Genomic DNA, 22948 nt, shown 5'->3' on the forward strand with positions numbered 1-22948 from the left:
ATAAACAAGCTCCATTTCCACCAAACACTTTCAGTATGGTACCTTTGTAACCAAAAATAACCTTCTAGACATCTACTGTAGGTCAGCGTTTCCACCGCAAACAGTACTTTTTCATGTGGGATGGGGTTGTTGTCACTCACTGCCCTGTCCAGCACTCACTGTCTCCTTTATCGTCCACAGAATGAGGCTGCACGCCGACAATTTCAGAACAAAAAGACCAGGCTGCCATGAGAGTCTCTCTCCATGGGATATTTAAAAATACCGGGTTTGTGCATTTGGTCCTTCTCAGGCAAGCTCAGGTGTCTAGTGTTGCCAGAGTCCACAGGAACAGCACTTTTTTAAAAATAGAATAAATGCAGTTCACATAATCTGGTCAAATTTGATACATGTTTTTAAACACTTGAAGATCCACTCATTACTAAAAGTGTATGTCGTATAAAAACTAAAGTAATGGTCAAAGTTGTCACATTGAAATTTAAGGTGTGCCAATGGATTCATGTCATCAGCTCGTGCATTGAGTAACATCACGTTAACGTTCCACTTTAAAAGACGTCGGCAGTTGGCCCAGTGAATTAAGTCATCTTTTTCTCCAACTCCAGCTGCTGCAAGAGGCAGCAAAAAATCATTTCATTATATAGAAACTCTTGACGGTATGAACAGTGGTTACATGAGCCTCAAAACCAGCTAACACTGGCCTAAGCTGAGCGACCGTCTGCTACTGACCAATCAGCAGACTGCAGTGTTCACAGCTCCACCTTTAAGTACCAGATCTGTGTGCTAGGTACTCCAACAGAGGGGGGACAAAAAATGGGTCACTTTTCACAGTGGAAACTGAAAATAAGCGTACCAAACTGTACCATACCGTACTGCTTGTTGGAAATGGGGCTTAAATGGACACAGAACGGAAACCAGAATGAATCTGATCCCAAAATCTTGTACTGTTGCCTAAAGATTCTGCATACATAAGCAGATATTAGTAGAACTGACAGTGAAAATAAAGACGATTGTACCCAGACTGGCCTTCAGAGCGATCTGTGTGCCTTAAATACTGTAGATACCCAGTTGAATACATTTGAACCAAGAAGATTCTCTTCAGTACAGTACAGCAGATATTCATAGAGAGCAATTAGGATTGACACTCATCCTCCTCACCTCCAATAACTGAGCCTTTAAAAACACAAATCTCATTGGCTGGCAATGACTCATTTAGTCATCTTTTAATCATACCCTTCAACTTCCACAATGCATCATGGTCAATCCATAGCAACAGCAGGAGAGTAAAATTAGATTTGCCTTTACTGTACAATGTGTGTGTATTTGCGTGTGTTTGTGAATGACAGAGTGTTTGCTATACAGTTGCAAACAAAGCCAGGCTGCCCCTGATTGATGGCCTCTGTGATTACTGTAGTGCTTGACAACGTTGATTAATGCGTTTTTCCTCATCATATTGACTTATGTTTAAACGCTGTGGGGAATGCAGCACAGGCTACTCTCATTACACTCTATTGCACAATGTTCATTGCTGAATCTTCTTTAATATTCTTTATATTCTCTTTACACAGTCGCACAGTGCAGTCTTAACTTTGAACATTGTGGCTAAGGGATTTAGCACCTCAACAGAAGAAACCAATGTTGTTTTTATTGACTGATAGCTGGAGCAACAGGCATTAGAGACCAACATAGTTTTCAAAGTAGTCTTTTATAGCAGCTCTTGTTTTATTAACGCAGTCCAGAGGAATCAATATTAATTGTCTTGCTTAAGGCTAAAATGACAGCAGAAGGCAATTCTTGTCTTCCAGAGGCAGTACAGGAAATACTGATAAATAATACAGAGCCACCCTCTTTTGATTTTGTAGCTGTCATTATCTGTAAATCTTGTTCATGTATATTCACACTGACTTTATATATAAGGGCTAGGGCTCTATAAGCTGAACAGCTTAGTACAAGCCTGGAATACATTGTGCTTTGGCAGGTGTGTTCGCTGAGGTTCACCCACTTACTGTACATTTCACTGTTCATAACTTTTTCCACAGTGCTTTGCCACAAATAAGCCACACTGTCAAAAGACAAGGGTCATAATTTCAACAAGTAAACAGCTGAATAGGCTGATAAGGGGAGCACACACTCTCTGCAACATGTTTTCAGTTTGCATTTGCCATGCTTTATTAAAAACACTTCCTCTGGTCCCGCTCAAGACGTCTGGTCTCACGACTGTTTCTCTGTCACCAAAGTGAGCTGACCTGTGACAGATACCTCCAGTACCACACTTTTTTAAAATTTGGTTTGTTTAACTTATTTTGTGTGGACCAGTGTTGTCATGACGCTGGAATGTCCACTTTGGCTTTGGAAACAATGCCTTTTTTATACAACGGGGAACATCAATGATGACAGCGGCACGGTGCTGCAGTGGTTAGCATTGTCGCCTCACAGCAAGAGGGTTCCCGGTTTCGGATCAAGGGTAAATGGTTCGAACCCCAGGGTGGTGGAACCCTTCTGTGCGAATTTTGCATGTTCTCTGCATGTCAGTGTGGGTTTTCTCTGGGTACTCCGGCTTCCTCCCACAGTCCAAAGACATGCAGGTTAATTGGTGACTCTAAATTTGCCACAGATGTGAATGTGATCATGAATGGTTGTTTGTCTCTATGTGTCAGCCCTGTGATAGTCTGGTGACCTGTCCAGGGTGTACCCTGTCTCTCGCCCAGTGTCAGCTAGAATAGGCTCCGACCCCTCGCGACCCAGGATACAGGGTAAGCGGTTATGGAAAATGAATGAATGAAGGGAAATTGGCATTCAAAATCAATGGCTTGCAATTGGGAGATAAATATAACGGCAGAATGACTGTACTGAACATTAACCTGCACTTGTATAGCGCCTTTCTAGTCATCTGACCACTCAAAGCTCTTTTTGTACTATGAGTCACATTCACCTATTCACACATGGGTGGCTGAGGCTACCATACAAGGTGTCATCTGCTACTGAGTTTTTAACCCACTCACACACTGATTGAAAGTGTGATTGGGAGAAATTTGGGGTCCAGTAACTTGCTCAAGGATACTTCAACATGCAGACTGGAGGAGCTGGAGATTGAACTGCTGATCTTGCGATAGGTGAAGGACCCACTCTGCCTCTGAGTCACAGCCGCCTCCAATAAGTGATAGTGAGAGAGTGCAGCTTTATCAATACTAAGGAAAAGGGCTATTCAAACCGTCTCAAATGTTTACAATCGATATGTAATGATGAATTAATATTTTTGTCAACAATACTGAAAAGTCCATGTAACTACCTTTAGCAATCTTCCTTCTTTTAAGTACCAACTTTAGTGTTCGCATCACGTTTGCCATTCACGTTACTGAAGGACAGACAGGAGACAACACAGGCATATTGTACGCGTCGTATGTCTCTTCATGTGTGGCTTGTTTTTTTTAGTGCCTGCGTGCTTTTAATGTTTATGCATGTGGACCTCTGTGCTAACAAGCATGTCATCTTGTGTTTCCCCATGAGCTTATGTCACAGTTAAGTTGTGAAAACTGACACCATGCCAGTGTTGACACCCACACCTGCCAGTTATGTAACATAATCAGGTTGATGAGTGGACGATTGATGCTGGTAAAAACAGGCGCTAAAGAATGTAATGTATTTTCCTGTATGTTTTGATTTTTTTTTTAAATTCTAGGCCAATCTACAACATTTTTCTTAAGCTACATGCAGTTTTTTTCTATGTGTGTGTGTGTTTTACTTTGTCTTAGCTTAATGCACAGGTGTTTGTACGGTATGTGTGCATACATAGCTGGAGTTGTTCCCCGCAGGTGTGTTTAGGTATGAATGTAAAGTGGAAGCCCCCCCCCGTGCTGTATCAGCCTCTCTTGTTGCCGTTTGGCTGCACCGCTAATGTTTTATTGATTATACGCGCTCACGTTTTTACAAGCACTTAGAACAGCTGCTGTGCTGTAAATTCACCTTTTACAATGTCTCTCATCATCGCTGCTCACCACGTATCAGTATCTTGTTTGTCTGATATGTGCTCCCCATCTCTCCTTGTCTCTCCTTCTCTCTTCCATAGCGTTGTTAATCTCATGCCTTCTCATGTGTGGCTCTAGTTTGTGTGTCCTTTCTGTCTTTTGTGTTTTGCACACACACACACACACACCCACACGGCACATAGTGCACTCAGAAAACCAGGCAGGGTTACAGACAGCATATGTGAGTCGGGAGTAGAGTGCACACACACATTCACTCACTATGATCACAGGCCGTATTGACAGTGGGATTGTACTGAGAAGAGTACAACAGTAGTTTTTTTTTTCTGTGTTAAAAAATAAAGGTTAGTTGACTCATCTTCAGAGAAACAAAAGATTACAAATGCCTCTATTTTCTGCATGTTATAAAATAGAGAACAAAACAAAAGTAGGGGATACAGATTTTGAACGTGTGGGAGAGGGTTCATGCTCAGATTCTAGCTCCACATCTCCCCCCCCAGGCTGATACGAGGATAACATGTAATATAATCTATACCTGGCTCTATCTGTGTGAGTTACATAAATGCAGACAGACAAGCAGTAAATCAGTGGGTTTCGTGATTTGAAATCGCAGCAATGTTGTAATGATGCACTGGAGAGTTAAATTCCCTGAACACCCTCGAAGGTGTGTCACAGATTGTGGCTGATTAGACCTCTGCTCACACTGAAGGTGGGTGTAGCTATGTGGGGAATTATATGAGGTCACTGGACTGGATGCACCAAAAAGAATGACAAAGGTGTGATATCTCCCGCCCCAACAGATGCAATAAAGCTAAGAGGAAGTGCAGACATGTCAGTCAAACTCTCTGCACATGCCTACTCAGTCCTGAGAAGAGGTATAATCTGGTGAAGTATGTAAAGAAAACACTTGTGTGGGTGGATAATGGCTGTGCAGGAGCTTTAAAAGAAAATATACTCTGACCTTTTTAAAGACCCCACACATCCAAGTAAAACAAAATCAGTGATTTCTTTCTTAACACATCATATGCATTAGAAATACTTGTCGAAAACATGAAAAGACTGGAAACTGTGCAGTGCTGCATTGTGGAGTCAGACCATTTAACTTCTTTTCATCGTTTCTGTGTCCAGGACTTTTTGAGAAGGCCTATAATCATGGCTCGCTGAGGCACAGGAGCCATCCTCAACAAACATCCCCCCCTGTATGTTAGCGCCGGGCTCGCCACCTTCTACAAGCTCTCTTAGTTCTTTCAGTCTGATAAATATGCTGTTAAATAATACAGTCATATCAACACAAACAAAATAGCCATCACTAATGTACCTTTTCATCCTTTAGCCAAAATTAGCGACCGGGCCTGCTGACAGTTCCTGCTTACTGCTATGGGTGTGTGCTTTGTGCTAAAGGGGAACTGCCCACTGGTTCGACAGCCCATTGTTCCGACCATATTAAACTCATTGTTCCGAAGTCCGTTCCGAAATCATCATGATGTCCTGTGGTTAAGGTCTGGTTAGGTTTAGGCACAAAAACCACTTGGTTAGGGTCAGGAAAAGATCATGGTGTGGGTTAAAATGAAAAAGAAAGTGACAAACACATAAGCCGTGAGCCTGCTCCGCCTCAAGCCGGTCGCGGCGCACCATACGCCCGCCGCGAGTCGTTCAGCACAGCGGACAGTCGGACTAATGGGATGTCGAACCAATGGGCTGTCGAACCAATGACATGGACCTGTGCTAAAGTTAGCTGCTGTTAGCCGCTAAAAAAGAGTCTGTCGCCGAGGAGCAGCACGCGTTCTTCGGCTCTTGGGATGTGTGCGCCATGCTACTATAGACTGTGTGCTACTTGGTGAGCTGCTAACAAAAGTCTGTTGCCAAGGTCTGACACTCATTTTTTGGCTTGGGGCATGTGTGCTGTGCAACTGTAGACTGTGTGTGTGCTATTGGGTGAGCTGCTTACAAAAGCCTGTTACTGTGCAGCAGCTAGATTTTAGGATTAGTGCCTTCAATTGACACCCCCTTGACGTCTCAGAGCAGAGGATGCAGGTTTTTTGTTTGTTTTTTGTTTGTTTTTACCATTTTGAAACCGAATTTCATATACTTGCAATTTTTTTGCGATCATTCAAATTTGGTTGGGTAGTTAATAAAATATTTTTCTATGGAGTAACAAACTCAGAAGGCATATCCATTTTGCTTTACCCAGACTTTAAGTTATGGTTGATTAGGTTTAAGCTCAAGTTGGCAGAGCTATGAGAGGTCAACAAATTTTATCTATTAATAAGAATGCTGTAAAACTGTCCACTGGTGCAACAGGCAGTGGTGTGCACATTCACACTTCACAAGAGGTAGCTTAAAGTTCAGTTCACGCTGATTTAAGTGAACTAGTTCAGGTTCATAGTTTACAGTTTGAATCTGGAAGTTCACAGTCCCAAAAATAAGCTAGTTTACATTCATGTCTTTTGTTTTTTTAAGTGAAATAAAAAATCTTGTGATCATCATGCACTCGCAGATAGTTTCCAAAACTGTTCTGGTGCTTCAACTCAGTGTGCTGTTTCAGATTTATCGCTGATGTGGCTGACATTTGGACTTGTCGGTGAAGATTCATCCAGGTCATGGGGATCTTATGTGCTATTTCAGAGGCAACTGGACTTGTATGAATTACTTGAGGATGTAGAATTGAAGAAGCCTCTTGGATGAAAGGCGAAACGTCTTCAAGAAGCTCAAGCAAGTCCAGTTGCCTACGATATAGCCCTTAAGACATTTAGACTTGTTTTTCAGACTCATATATGCATATAAATGTGAGGTTTTTTTTCAATGGAATCTGTAACTTACTAATTTGTTCATAAAAGTTTTTTTTTAAATATAGATATAAACTTCCTTCAGCAGTACTGGTAGTGTTTAGGACACTTCTCTACAGTATGAATGTATAAACAAATGAAAAGCTGTTAAAGTTTATTGGCTGTTGGTTGTGTGTCAACTTCAGTGGTGTCATCGTTCTTCGCAATCGTACAGTAGTTGCGTCTAATGCAGAAACCTGCTCCTGACTCCACTAAGGAAAGTCATTCTACCGGAGGAGTGAGTTAAACTGCTGCTTTCTATTCTGTCAACAATAACTCAAACAGGATATGAAATGTTAACGGCATAAAAAAGAAACCAGTTTAGCTAAGCTTCACTGTTAGTATTGGTCCCAGAAGGGAATTGATCAGAATTGGCAGAGAAATGCACATTCAACAGTGTCTTCAGGCTTTAGAGAAATGGATTATCCCATATTTCCCTCTGCAGCATGGCCTCTGCTTCTCTGGTGTGTTTGCATTTTCTTCTAAGCACAAATCAAGCCATGTTTTTTGCCAATTTTGTGTGTATCACAGTACGTGTGTGTGTGTTTGTCTTTGGATAGCAGACAGCTAAATCATTTCTTTTTCTTTTTTTTTCTTCTACTACCTCTCTCTCTACGGGGAAAGCAGGCTAGTTTGATCTTTGAAGCTTAAAACAATATTTTATTGAAAGCAGGAGGCAGCATATATAGATGAAGAAAATATGGTTTGGGACTTAAATAATGTGGTCCGAGGGAAAAGGTTGTAAGTTTATGATGCAATTTGATAGACATAGAAGTCTGGGTCAGATTCATAAAGCGCCTTTGGATAAAATAAACTCACCATCATTTCCACAGGAGCAATACCCAATGCACCAGGATCAAACCTTGGCGTGTATAGGAAACTTATTTGACATACACATAGAGTGTGTTCAAACGTTGAACATTAGAAAGACTAAGGCATTGTGATTATCGGGTTACTGTCCTTTGTGACTGTGTTGTAACACTTCATTTCTGTTCTGACTAAATTAAATAAGTATCCTGTCTGGATCACAGCGATGTTCGTTTGTTTTTAAATCTTCTCAGTGCTCAAAGTGCATTTGCCTCTTTTCGTCTCTACAGTTTATCACTCAGTAAACCCAATCCGGTGTCTCTGATGTCTGTGAATCTAACACTTCTGTGTGTGTGTTTTTGTGTTTGTGCACATTGCAGCTGGCAACGTGGGACCCAGTTCATGGCTTGAACGGCACGCTGACAGACAGGAAATTGGAAAATAATATGAGAGGAGTGGTGCTAAGAGTCGTCACTGTTCTGGTGAGTATAGCTGACCTGTGTTTTTATTTCTTTATGCATGGAGTTTTTTTTTTATCACTGTGATTTCTGAAAAAAAAAAGGACCAGTTTCAGTGTTCCCTGTTTGAAAATCATCCTGCTGTTCGCTCTGAAGAATCAAAGACGGACTGTTGCGACGACTTGCTGGCATGTCAGACTTCAGCCTTTTGCTCTATTGTAAATCCGTCCTTTTGTCTAGTTTTCTGCCCATCATTCAGCTCGGCCTCTGCGGAGATGTAGAGACGGACAGGCTGAGAGCTTGTGCGAGGGAAAGTAAAATGGCAGACAAACATTCATGAGACAAAGGCGAAACACAAAGAAAAAGTAACAAGGTGAACTCGCTAATGGACCAAGCTGTCATCATTTCATTAGCATCCATCTTGACATTTGACAGCTAGATGATAGAGACCGTTGGAGTCCTGATGATAGTGAGACTCCAGCTCTTTCTGTCTCGCCTGCAGCATCGATTTGAGTACATCCCATGAGTGCTTTAAAGATTCACTGCTGTAAATTCTTCATATCCCGTCTTTGAAGTGAGAAGCAGAGAAGAAAGAGATAATGCCAGACATCTTTGTGGCTATCTTTTTTTCTTTCTCATTTTTTTTTGTAGTCTTTGATTTCCATCATCCTTAAAGGGGAAAAGAGCAGGGATTGTGTTTTTGAATGTCGCCCTTTTTCCCATCAATGGTGTAGGGTGGCTCGTATAGGTGTATGTACACATCTATTATTCTTTTACCCTTCATGTTCTGTATCTCTGGTTGTGTAAATGTGTGTGTTACCCAAGATGACTGATGCCTCATGAGGGCCTAAAGACAGAAATAGATAGAAATAGAGTGAGGTGTCCAGGGTGCTGCCTGGATGTACTGTTTTCTCTTTACGTGAGAATGGTTGGAGGGCAAACCCTGATTGTGCGTGTGTGTTTGTGTGTGTAAGTGTGTGTGCATGATGTGGAGGTTTCCAAAGGGACCTTTGGAACAGATTGTTCTGTGGCGCCCTTGGCTTTTTATGCTCTCTGCCTTTTTTTTTCTGTCTGTAAGGTGCGGTGGTCTCATACCCTCATGCCCTGAGACATGCTGAAACAAATAAGCGTGTGTGTGAACATTCACACGTGCACTTGAACACATTAACCTGTAAAAGCATCTGTTCGTTCAATTCTCTCTTCCAGACTGTTGAATAGTTATTGATTTGTTAATTAGTGATGAGATCATACCGCTATTAGGGCCAGTGACTTGACATCAATGCTATTGATTGGCTGAGGCGATATTGATTATTAAATGGATGTTACCAAGGAATGACTACATCACTACAATTATGTGTTCACGGTCCTCTACAGGGGTTAGTAGAGTATACATTCTGATCACAAGTGTGACCGAAATTGATATTTTACAGCTGAGAATTTAATTAGATGCTTTTAAACGCTTACATTTCAATGATGTGTTCTAGACAGGAAGTTGATTTCTTTAGATGTGACACTCTGAAGGTGCGAAATCAGGCGGCCTTTAAATTACCACTCACTGACTTGCAATTTAGTTTGATTCACCTCAGCAGCTGAGTTTTCATCTTTTGCTGATTTTTTCATAATACTCAGTGCTCCTTAATTTTTGAGGGTGCACCCACATTTCTTTGGTCCTACTCCACATTTATGAGTAGCAAGATGTGAATATATACTGCAGCCCAAATATGCAGCCAAAGGCAGAAGATGTCCCTTTTTAACTTGAGTTCACATTTTTGGAGATAATGAAAGAGCGCTCAGTGTTTTCCCCAAATGAACCTCAAGTTTAACTTCGGAAGAGGATAAGGCACACAGTAAGGGCTGATTTATGGCTGTGCGTAGGCTCTATGCAAAGCCTTCGCTGTAGCCTAGGCAAGTGTGTAGTCGTGTGTCTGTGTCGCTATATAATGACACTTCCAAAACACTAGTTGGCAGTTGGGTTTCTATGGCACTCTGTTAAGTTTCTATGAAATGCTGTTAAGTTTGATTGATTCAAAATACACCTAAAACACACATTAAACATGGCTTAATAGTGACAGTATTAGACACAAGTACAAAAATCTTCTCCGTCATAGTTTGCAAGGTTCACAGACAGAACACTGGTCGTGGTAGAGGTGGTGAAGATGTGTTGAGATGAAGATGGAGAAGTGCTGACAATGTGGACGAGCAGAGGAATGAGTCTTTGTTGAGCTCGTCCTGGACTCTGGATACAATGGCTGGAGGTGAACAGGGTGGAGGAGGTTGTGACGGTTCTGCCTAAAATGACAGCTGACAGCAGCAGAGGAGAGAGCACATATAAATTATGCAGTAGCATCCTGATTGGCTGATAGAGATTGTGGCAAAGTTTGATTGGATAGCTATTAGAGTGGACACCCACAGTCAGCTGATTAGAGGAAGCAGTAGGAGTGGGGGGAAGAGAATTGTGAATGGATGAGCACAAAGAAAGCCTTCCTGATTGAACTTACGCTGAACTTCATTAGCATAAGCCTATGACATTTTTCTCTGCATAAATTAGCCTAGTAGCTAGCAGACTTTTCCACAATATCACAACATGCTGATGTTATTAGACCAAGTCTATGACATTTTACTTTTCATAAATCAGCCTAGTGGCTTGCAGAGTTTTCCTGTACTCATATGAAGCCAGGATAAATTTCCCACAATGCTATTTTGATAGGTTTTTATTGTCTTCACAATTATTTTTTCTCATCTCATAAAAGCTTTGTTTCCATAGCAGGAAATGGTTTTCAGCTTACTGTTCCCACGAAGTGTAGTTACATTCCCGGGAAAGTGCATGTCAGGCTACAGCCCAGAACCCACGCCATATGTACAGCATCTATTCAACACAGAAGTATAAATCCCGCTTAACTGACCAATGACGATTAATAAGGCTCCATTCAGATAACGTGATGTTATGGGGTATGCCTTCATTATGTAGCAACAGTAGAGAGAAATGCAGGAAAGGTCCCTGGTCTAAGACATTACTGTTCGTGGCTGATGTCCAAAGGGATGCCCTGAAATGTTCACAGCAGAGAATTTACCTTCACTGTTGATATAATTGTTAGACCTGTTGAACTGTTGGAAGGATGAAGAGAAAAATCTGTGTTGCACTATCCATATTAATCACAGTGACAGAGTACTGCACTGCTTGTCTGTTTGTTTTTTGATACATATCCTCCATCTTTATCAAACACAGGCTGAAGGAAAATTCATTTTTGTAACAATAGAAATCTGATCTTCTGCAGAGACTGGCAGGGCTCTCCAAAATACATTTTATACCCATTTCTGCGACAAATCCACAGAGTGTTTTCAATATGCTCACTGCTACAAATCACCACGACACTGTCATGCCCAGCATTCCCTGGGAGGACTCTTCAAATGCCATTACTTAGTCTGTGTGGAAAATTGCTGTTCCTTGTCCCCATCATGTCTCCAAAAGCACCTGATCAGCGCTGAGACCACATGTGGTGTTTCTAGTTAAGAGGAGACAGGGGATGAAGTTGCGCCAAAGGAATTAGAATAGAGGACAGGGAGTAGGAGGACGGATGGGGGGAACAAGAGATGGGAGCGATATGGGAAAGACAAAGCGGAGATGGAAGAGAAGGATTGCTGGATATAGAGGGATGTGAGGTGATATTGCAAGGATGACAAGTGGGGAGTGTTGTAGCCTCAGTGGACGGATGGATGGATGGCGAGAGAAGAGGTGTCCTAGACATATGTTTAGGGAAAGCTGGGGATGCTGGGGTGTGGAAAGATGCCAAATGGTGTATATCACAGCTGGTGAGTGGCAGGGGAAAGGAAGGGACTGCAAAATATCAACAGAGAGAGAGAGGGAGAAAAGAGATAGAGGGGAGACAGATTAGCGTCACAAAGCCAGACTACATCTCAGATGATAATTTTTCGTGACAAGATTTCAGTCTGGGAACCATTGACTGGGTATCGATTGAGCCTGGCAGCTCAAAGCCAGACCAACCAGTGAGCTATGGGAAGTGTTTAGATGATTACATCACTCGTTGCCTCTCACAAAACCAAACTGAAACAACTCTGTATTGTATTTTCTTCAGATTTACTTTAAAAACAATCTGACTGGATCGTTTCAGAGAGATCTGAGAATGTTTCCCCGATAGCCACCATGTTTGACAAGCTGAGCAAGAGAAGGAAAGCCCACTGGCAGTCCAGCGGGTGATGTGTCCATCTAGTCAGGTGTACATTCATGTTGATGTCTAAGTGAAGGAGAGAACTGTCATGTACCGTACAGCCAACTTGAAATGACATCTGTGTCAAACAACCCGTGCCCTTGCCAGAGAACAGTGAGCTAAGCTGAAATCGTGGGTTGGCTCCGAGACACTAGAGAGACATGAGCTGCTTTTATGCATTCTGTACCTACAGTGCACCATAATAGGATAAAATACCAAACATGCTTTCAGTACTTTCAAACACTCGCACCCCCACATACACACACCTACGCAGAGCTGCACATGCACAGCCTTATATTGATTTGCCGCTGCTATTGGTTGTGTGTTCCATTATTAGCTAGCAAACGCTTGTGGGCTGGCGTGTGTGTATGCATCTACATGTGTGTGTACAGTATGGATGTGTGTGCTTGTGTGCCAGGGGGTGTTTTCACTGTATACCAGAGAGCCTGTTTATTTGGAAAGCAATCAATGCACAAGGAGCAGAGCAGTTATTGGGAAAACAGAGAAAATAGAAATAGAGGAGGAATAAGTTGAAAGGGTTTTGAAATGAGAATCTTTGCAGGTTTTTTTAGTAACAGCTCAATTCTCTACATATGGCTTTCCATCAAACAATCAAGTGGAAACAAACTGAATACATGTTGTCGTCTTTTTCTTCTTTGTTAACCCACAGTTTTTTCTTTAGTCTTTGCTACTGAATTGTTCTTTATTCCCCCGAAAGTATTAACCATATGACACGGCCCTGGACTGATTGACAGTTGCCTTTCTTGTTAGACTCCTGTTGTCCTACCCTTCAGATATTAATGTGCGATAAAGACGGAGTGAATACACTCATACAACTTTAAGCCAGAAAAGTACTGAGTGAATGATGTTCTTACACCCTCATGTGTTGGCAAAACAGTTGATAATGAAGCCTTGATATCTAAATCCCCCGCTGTGTTCACTTTTACCAAGCTAATTCTAAAAATGTCATCAAAGCTAAGGCATGATTTCTCTTAGAAATGAGCTCCCAATGTGAACATTCACCCCAGAAGTGTATTTGGAAGTACTGAGACTTGGGCAAATGGCCCATTTTGTTATTGCTACTGTTACGAGCGGCTAGAAAGTTTCAACATAAGGAGGGACAAAACAGTTATAAGCAACAAAAATGCCAGACTTACACTCTTGTTCCTATATATCCACTATGGTGGCTGAGAAAAAAATATATCGGATTTGAGACATCCAAAAAATCCTGTGTCCACAGAGAACTTTTCCAAAAAACAAATCAGCATTTATTGTGAACAAAAAATTAATTCAACACTCAGAAGATGTAAATTTTAATCTTAAAAAATTAAACCAAGGGCAGTCTCTGCACCAGGCCTTGAGGGTATGAGTCAAAGACTTTTCTTTCTGCTCTGGCCACACCCTCCAGGCAGCCTCCCTTTGCTTTATCCCCAGCCATCCATGGCCACTAGATAGGGTCAACTCAGACAACGATAATTTTGGCTTCTACACGACTTTTCAAGTGATTTCACTGTCACAGACATGATTCCAATGTCAGAATAAACTCATGAGAGTGAACAAAAAACCAAGGAAGTCTTGCTGTTTGTAAAAAAAATGCAGACAACCAAGGAAAAAAAACTGAGGCACTCCGTCTTCAGGTAAAAATATATATAAAGTAACTTTTATTAGAGCAAAGGCAACAAGACAGACCCACGCGTATCAACCAAAGTCTTCTTCAGGGTCTGATCATGAGAGTTTTACCTTAGTTGGTGCACACTCCTGTGTTATCGTTCGTCATCTGTCACAGACATGATTCCAATATCAGAATAAAATCATGAGAGTTTTACCTCAGTTGGTGCACACTCCTGTGTTATCGTTTGTCAAAAAACTCAGGCCAAGCTGTCATAATCTCTTCCTTGTCTTGACCTACCCAAGTCAAACATGTTTGATTCATAGCCCATACATAACGATGAATGCCACATCTTTACTTATTCCTGTTATGGAATAAAGAGACTCAGAACACAGGATTGGACATTTTAGGGTTCACTCTTGAGAAGCCAAAGAATTAGTACATCATCACAATTTATAGTGTCTGACAAACAAGCAGTATCAGCTGACACACCTACAGCTTTCCAGTACACATTGAAAGGGGTTTCCTGTCACTTAAGCTACTGTTTTCCTGATATTCAGGCAATCAGCTCAGAGAACATTTGCTTCTCCTCACATAACCAAATTTGGCCAAAATCATGCCAAATCATTTAGCTGAAGTCACATCAGTATAATAAGTGTATGCCTGGTCATGTACACCATATATTCACACAATAAGAGTTTGTATTTCTACAAAATACTCCCACTGTTCAAAACTAAAGCCAAAATATTCCTGGTACGGCCGCTGCTATCTTGCACTGGTGACGTCATTTGGAGCCAGAGTTTGCACAGTAATGATCTCTGTTATATCGTGTTCCTGCCTGTACACCCATCCAGCTAATCACAAGCAGCACAAAAAATCAGCAGGACACCGATTGGCATACATAGCTGTCAATCCTGATGTCAAATCATCTTTCTATAGCATCAAATAACAATTAAAACCAAACAACAAACACTTGAACAAATATCAGCGTGATAAGAACTACCTAAAATGACAGAAACCACCTTTGAGAAAAAAAAAATTCTGTGTATTTTGAGTTTTTACTTTGGCTCTGTCCCTTCAATTATCATGGCAGGGATGGGCTTTATGAGCTGTACTGCAGCCATCCACCAGGGGGCGATTGAGATATTTTGGCTTCACTTTTGGGGAGCTGTCATGTTGTACATCTTTATTATACAGTATATCATTAAATGTTATCCTTAGGTTTTAATCTTGACTTATGCAAATACTGAAGTTAAATGACGTGAACATTGTCAGTAATGAATGAAGTGCTCTCTCCAGCCAAATTGATAAGAATATTGTTGACATTTGACACCTTTTAGCTTGTGTTTCTAGAGTTATGCATTTTTGTGGACACATCGGGATTGTTAAAATGTCACATTTCTAAAAAGGGAGTTTGGTGTCATATTTTCCACCAGAATCAGGATGGGGAATAATCACAAGAGGGATCTAGCTGTAGTCTTGCAAATAGTGACTCTACAAGATCCCCAGTCTTTGCAAAATCTTATAGTCTGTGACTAAAACCTCACATTGTCTTTAGATGTGAGACGGTGTCAGGCTTTAGTCTTTTAAAAGTTTCTTCAAAGTCTTCAAGTGTATGGGAGGCGTAAGAGAACAAAGGGAAAGTTGTGTCTTGTGTCAGGGAATGAGAGAGAATGTGGGCAGAGTAAGAAGCCACTTATATAGACCCGGCCCTCATCTTCACACGGGTGCTCTCAGTCAGTCATTAGTGAGCTTCACCTAGAACACACACACGTAGAGCAGACACACACACACACACAACAATGGCAATAACGGCACAGAATGACACGTAACAGTTCCCTTGTACAACAACATCAGCCGTGTTTTTCCTCACCGTGTTTATGTTTGTTTATAAAGGTTTAAAGTACCCACATAGGGAAGCAATCAGTGGTACTTGGGGGGTTATTCAGTATGTACGGGTGTGTGTGTGTGTGTGTGTGTGTGTGTGTGTGCACTGGGTGTTCCTGCCTTGATGGATGGATGCTTGTGGTGAGAGAGGGACTTGGCATTCATGTCCACTCACTGCCTAATAGCTTATTGAACAGCAGCAGCTAGCGAGGATTAGAAACCGCCAAGTTAATGCGTAGCATAGCCTGCATGTGTGTGTGTGTGTGTGTGTGTGTGTGTGTGTGCTTAATGTGCAGCCAGTATCCAGTCAATAACATGCAGGCCCTCATAAATCTGCAAGACATATTGGCCTAAAACATTTCACTCATCAATAGGGATTTATTAAAGAAGAGAGAAAAAGAGGGGTGAGGGAGGAAGGGGAGGGCGAGACAGACAGGAGCTGAAGAGAAAACTCCTCAATGAAACACTCAATCCAAGAACAGTAAATAAAAGTAAACATCAATTTAGTTTCTTACCAGCTTCCTGCTCTCCTTGTTGAAAAATACCATGCTACTTCCTGCTCTGTGTTCACTTAATTGCCTAAAATGTCAGCGTTGTTTGATGTCATTTAACCTCAACAGGAAGCTGCCCTTTAGATGCCGTGGTGATATTGATAAACAAGAGGTTCAGCCGTCCCGAGCGCATTTCAAAATGAACCAATAAAAAACAAATCTGCTGAATTGCATGGTGCGATTATTGATTTTCAACATTTTAATTCACTTGAAAATGTTAAATAGGTTATATTTAAATAAATTATTAAGCAATGTTCCCTCTGCAAATAAAAAGAGTAGGGAACTTCAGGAGCCTAGCCAAAACAAAACTGAGGGGGTACATCTTATTTTTCTCCTTTAATCCCCAAAAAAAGACAGCACTTAGCTAAGAATTTTAACACATGGACAGATATTAAGTACAGCATGTCTTTGCATCAATTTTGTCATCAGCCAGTTTGCTTTCACAACAGGAGGTGGAATTATTTCTGGTCAGGGCACTGTTTTTATCTTTCACTATTTTACCATATTGGTTAAAAGGAATTATCTTTGAAATGTGCTACCAATGAAAGCAGAAATAACTGCTCAGTTAATGCACTTTAAATGAATGCTTTAAATAGTCTCCATGTTGTTATATCTTATATTGCACTCGAGGATCAAGGACACCGATGCATGTCACAATAGAGCTGTAGGCAATCCACTTTTTAACCAAGAACTTGAGACTATTTTGTGGGTTTTGTCTGTAATGATAGGACAGCCATAGATAGACAGGAAAGAAGGGATAGAGAGGGGGATAACATGCAGCAGAGGGCCACGGGTCGATATCGAACCCAGGCCGCAGCAAAGGACTCATCCTACATGGGGCACACACTCTGCCTGGTGAGTTAGAGGTCACCCCTGTGGTACATATTTTACTTGGTGTGAGGTGCTAAGCTGTGAGGCAATGATAAAAACAGGGGTTTGTGGAAAAAGTTGAGTTTTTATTTAACCAAAAGATGCAAAAACAGTACAGACCAGGAACTTAAAAACTAGGCCTTTAAACAAGGTCAGCAAAATAGAACTATACTCAAAATAACAGCAACAAAACAAAGTGTTAACTGAACAAACTGAGCTAATAAAATTAAACCTGAGGGACCATATATAGTGGCTTGGCCAAACTATGTAACCCAAATTGGGGAAAACAAAATGGACGTTTAGCTAGAGCTAATACAAAGGAAAAACGCCCAAATCCCCCCTCTGACATGGCAGTAGATGGTTTTGCCTGGTGAGCTGGCCGCAGGATTTAGCAGCTCTCTGCCCTTGGCCACGCCTTTTGCTTCTGCAGGAAGAGACCTCCCACCAGCACGGTAACTCACCAAGAAGGCCAAAAATGATTAATATGACAGGAAATTACTCAAGCTGACCCTACAATTTGAAAACGTGTGCACTCCAGTGTATGGCTAAATGACTGTGGACTTAAATTTGTACATGAATTGTTTGGGGTGTGGCTGCCTTCAAATAGAATTTACCAGTGTACTTATTAAAATAGTGAGGTGAGTGTGTGAACAATATTACCACTTCTGGCTTTTACTTTGTGTGGCCTTGGCCATCACACTCGGCTTTGGCCGTTTATATATCAGAGAGTGACTAAAGCACATATTGTTGTGCAATTTAAGATTATACACAGACTGCACTGGTCCAGAACTCGGTTGGCTAAGATTAACAGTGATGTTGATGTTACGTGTGACAGGTGTAAACAGTCTTTAGCCACGCATGTAATGTCACGTGTTCTGGTCATGTCCAAAACTATTTAATTTCTGGGATTTAGTATTAAAAACTTTTTCAACAATGCGTAGACAGCTGGTTGCCCCATCTATGTCCATGGCAGTATTTGGAGTAACTCCTCTCAATGTTAATGTAAGTAGAGCCCAAATGGACATTGTCTCTGGCCAGAAGGCTCATCCTGTGTAAATGGAAGACTCCTCACCTCCAAAATGTGGACACTGGATTAAGGATGTTATGAATCATTTATTTAATACATAATTTTTTTTTATTTTTTTTTTACTAAAGGATCAACTGCACACTTCTTAGCCACCTGGCAACCATTTTTTTTTGTAGAACTTTTGTAGCAAATATGGAAGCTGAAAAATTGTAATGAAACATGCTATACTAACCTATTGATGTCACACAAGTTAATTATTTTGTCGTAATTTTTTTCCCCATTTTTTAAATTTATTTTTGATTTTAATGTATTTTTTTATATTTTTTTAAAAAAAGTAATTTATTTATTTATAATTTCTAATTTTTCATTTCTTTATTTATTTTTCATTCTTGTCTATTGGATTTCCTTTCGCTGGTCTGGCTTTCTCTGTTCCTGAGTTGGTGGGTGGGGTTGTCTTTTTGTCATGTGGGTTCTGTGATTGTTTGTTGATGCTCTGTGCATCTTTATTATCAATAAAAATACCTTAAAAAAAGAGGGGTAACTTAACCCATTTGTTACACCCAGGATGTTAATGAATGTTGAAAGTCGGGGGTGGTAATGTGGCTTTCAAGGGTAGCAATGTGTTGGTAAAAGGGAAGATTGAGATTTTTGTCTTAAAATACAAAAGACTTGATTTGTTGGTGATAGGAAATTTTATACAAGCTGTTTTTTTGAGCTTACCTTTAAGTGGCATGTTTGACAACACTAATCTGACATCTGCTTTTACTTTCAGGCTTTTAACTGATTGTTTTAAACTTAGTAATGCAAATAAGAATGCGCTGAACGTGACCTACTTGTACTGTATGTGTAATGCGGGCTCTCGCAGACATTCTCCCATCCTTTAAGATGAACACTTGTGGTGGTATAATGACCACTTGAGTAATTGGGTGATTTAATGCTTGAATGAATGCTGTATTGATTGTATGATTGACTGACTTACTGACACGCTGATTGATCTTTGCCTTCCAGGAGGAGCCGTTTGTAATGGTGTCGGAGAACGTTCTGGGAAAACCAAAGAAGTACCAGGGCTTTTCTATTGACGTCCTCGATGCTCTGTCCAACTACCTGGGCTTTAAGTATGAGATCTACGTCGCCCCAGACCACAAATACGGCAGCTTGCAGCCTGACGGTCAATGGAACGGACTGATGGGTGAACTGGTCTTTAAGGTGAGGAGAAAATACATGCACAAACACATATGAGCACACACAAACACACACAATACAAGAACAATGAAGGGGAATATTGGAGGACAGTGATGTGGGTTGGATAAATGAGGATTTGCAGGTATACTGTGCAGGAGTTATTGGTTGCTGTTTGTAAATGCAACTTTAATACTTGCCCCCTCATCCTTACACTGCTTGTACGTACGCTTCTCACCTACCGTCTAACAGGAAGCAGGCGAAGTCATTGTTCTGCTCTTCATCCTCTCTTCTCCTTCAGTGCTTACCAACTAAAGTGAAAGTGAAAGCAGACCCCAGGCTCCCTTGTGTCCAAGATTTTCATAGCTTCCTCTTGTATACATGCGGCTACTACCTGATCACTACCTTTTCATGAAGTCTTGGTCTTACCTGTACACAGTTTTGGGCCACCATTGCCCAAAATTAAAACATACAAACATCCTGACCACTGCTAATGAGATGAAAATAAGAAAATACAGGCATAAGGCAGAGTCTCGGCAGATTCAGACACCACCACACACTTCTAGTGGGCCATAGGTGATGATTGAGAGAGATTCTTTTGTACATTGTATTTCAGGAAAACCCTGCATAGTATGCCTTTAGGCTGTAGAGAGAATATGGAAATGGGAGTTTGTTGCTTCTCTATGCACACACACACTACTCCAATACACAAGGAGAAGAAGCATGCATGCAAGCAGACACATGCCATCGGCTTCACTTATGCAAAGTAGAACTATAGCCTCCTTTAGATTGAGCTTGCACAGTCTGGAGTCCCATCATAACATTCCCACTTGAAATCATGTCACTTCAAAAGCAAATATTGCATTAAGCTACCATAGAGCTGACTTTAACTTCTTTAAATTGGAGAGAGAAATTCAGACACTCATTCACTAACTATTGCAACATGTAGTCTGAAGTGGACATGAGAGAGGCTGACCTCAAAAATTCAGAGATGTCATATTGCGTATGGGTGAAAACAGCGGCTTTCTGATAATTTGACTAGCTTCAAGTAGCTTCGAGTATCTGATGCATAACTTCTGACAGACACTTGAACTGCCTCAGTGAAAAGTTGAAAAGTGGCGGTGACATTTTTCAACTGGCTGTGAAGCTGTGAATGTGGATTTTACAAAGATGGAGCGGTTTACAGTTTGAGGGGAATGCAAAGGCCTTAGCTTTACCACAGCGGTCATAGATTGCAGGTTACTTGAGGTAACTCCTCCATTAGCACAAAGCGCATCACTTTCACTGCTGCATAATAAACTCGCAAATCAATCTTTTATTCTGCCAGTTTTATTGCCCTCAATTTAGATGCTGAAGCTGTCTCTTGTCTGACTGTCTATTCAGCTTTTCCAGCAGCCATTGGCAAACACAAGTGAATATTGGAGATTATTTTGTCAAAGTACTGAATATGTTTGATAATGTGATCCATCTGTTCATAGCCGCAGAAAGAAAGTAAGCAGCAGAGACACAGAGCGCAAGGAAAGGGATCTTTCATCTTTACTACACAGCCAATTCTGGGATCAATATCTCTATAAAAAAGTTGAATAAGTAGCAGCACATGCAATATTTTCGGACTCATTACAAGAAGCATCTGAATATACTGAATAGCTCATGGTTTCTCAGCCCTTCACTCTTCCGCTGGGGCCTTGGTTGCTTAAAACATTCATTGAGTGTAGTCATGTGGGGTCCCGCCAACAATAAGCCTTGAGCTCACCTCTGTTTCTTACAGTCACGCCATTCTTTTTTCCCCAAAATAATTTATGGACTGCAAAAATGGGATGCAACAAGGCCAAGGCAGTAATAACAACAACAGGGCTTTTTTCCATTCAGTACCAGAACTATAGAAGGGCAATAGAGGTCGGTGTAAATTTGCCTTAAGCAATTGACTGATCCCAAGTCCCACTTCCCGTAGTTACTGTTGCCACGCCCCCGTAGGAGACGGGAGGAGGAACGTGATCACAATTTATGGTCAATTCTTTCGCCCTGTAGTCACTAAAGTAAATATTGGGTTCATTTTCCACAAGCCACACATCTTCCCAATATGCTGACATTAAAGCTGCATTTTTCATCCGCACAGATCAAGAGAAAGTTAACTTTGTTTGAGCCCTGTCCGTCTCAGAAAACAAGTTCTCGCGAGATCTCGTGATCTTGATAAACAGGCGGTAAAATCACAGTTAGCTTACAAACAGTTATTTACCGCTAGTAATAAATAAAAAATGCCCAAGCTTTGTGCAGCAATAGGCTGCAGTAATAGGAAGAATGTATTTTCATTCAGAACAGGCACTGATTGGAGGGAGAGCTAACCACGCCCACTTAGGAGACAGGAAGAGTAACCGTTTTCTTAACATTGGATAAGCCTACAGTTGGGTATCTCCCTTCATCCAGTATGTCTGGTGACAGGTGACAATGTACTGTCAGTCAGTGATGATAAAAAAAAAAAAAAAAAAAAAAATCCCAGGCGCTTCCCAGCCAATCCTGCAACGGCTGTGTAGCTTGACAGCCAATCAATGGCATTATGTCGAGAAGCCGCTGTTGGCGCATTTGTTTTGTTGTTAGCCATTAGCAATGCAGCTATGGCTAAACGCAACGGCTCTGGCACTTTCTCCTCTGCAAGAAAAAACGCACGTCGTTCAAGTTGGAGTGGCTGTCGGAGTATATCCAAACTGGGAACGACGAGCGGACGCCACCTGTGAAGCTCGGCGACATTTTTTCTTTATCAACTTATATTGGAGTTGTTTGCCAGACGTGCAGTGAAGCGAAAGTTCAAGGCGAGTTTTCAGAGGGGAAAGTGTGGAGTGAGTGCAAACTAGACTACCTTAAGCGACACGTTGGAACAAAAGGACATTTACATGCTGTGTATATTGTAAAGAGACGCAAGCAGGGGCTTGGGATACTGGGATCTTAACTGCAAGAAAGCACGGAGGAACAGCAGAAGAGAAACGAACTGTCACGTAAGAATTACAGCATACAATTATGCAAACACACACAGAACTGTACACACCTACGTACTTACAGCATACACATTTTGATATTTTTCTACACTGTAAAAACTTTTCATCCAGTACAGCACTGTCTGTAGCCGTAGTGCTGCTACAATTTTAGTTTATGTTTACACGCACTATTTGCACTGCCTGGCCACTAATATTTTGCTAGGAAAATGTTTTCACCAAATACAGTGGCACTGTCTGTAGTAGTACAACTACAGTTTAAGTTTACATTTAATTTTGTGCTCTAGTATATTTTATTTGTTGCCGTTTAGAGGCCTAGAGTACTTGACAATTACTAGGACTATTGTATATTCTTACAATTTAAAATCTACTTTTATCAAGCATACTTCTGTGCCAAGAAAGAGTTGATGTTATTATTACTTATTTTGTATTCCAAAGAATGGTTTGCTCTTTGTGTAGGCATTACTTTCTCTTAAATATTTATGTAATGTCTCCAAGTGATTTTTATGGAGCACATTTTTCACATAATTGTTCACATTATGGCA

General features: G+C 41.1%; 1 protein-coding gene across 4 annotated transcripts in view; it reads left to right on the forward strand.

Annotated features, from left to right (window-relative positions):
* The window catches only part of grid2 (glutamate receptor, ionotropic, delta 2), a 713868-nt gene that overhangs the window by 547240 nt on the left and 143680 nt on the right, over positions 1 to 22948 (forward strand). For all 4 annotated transcript variants that reach the window (XR_007449482.1, XM_049577883.1, XM_049577882.1 and 1 more), the window contains exons 9-10: positions 7990 to 8091; positions 19246 to 19443. Coding sequence is in view for 3 of the 4 variants with exons in the window: in XM_049577883.1 (XP_049433840.1) it covers positions 7990 to 8091; positions 19246 to 19443 (300 nt within the window). In the remaining variant the exon portion in view is untranslated. The remainder of the gene's footprint in view (positions 1 to 7989; positions 8092 to 19245; positions 19444 to 22948) is intronic.

Source organism: Epinephelus fuscoguttatus, linkage group LG6, assembly GCF_011397635.1.
Source record: "Epinephelus fuscoguttatus linkage group LG6, E.fuscoguttatus.final_Chr_v1".
NCBI classification, from domain to species: domain Eukaryota; kingdom Metazoa; phylum Chordata; class Actinopteri; order Perciformes; family Serranidae; genus Epinephelus; species Epinephelus fuscoguttatus.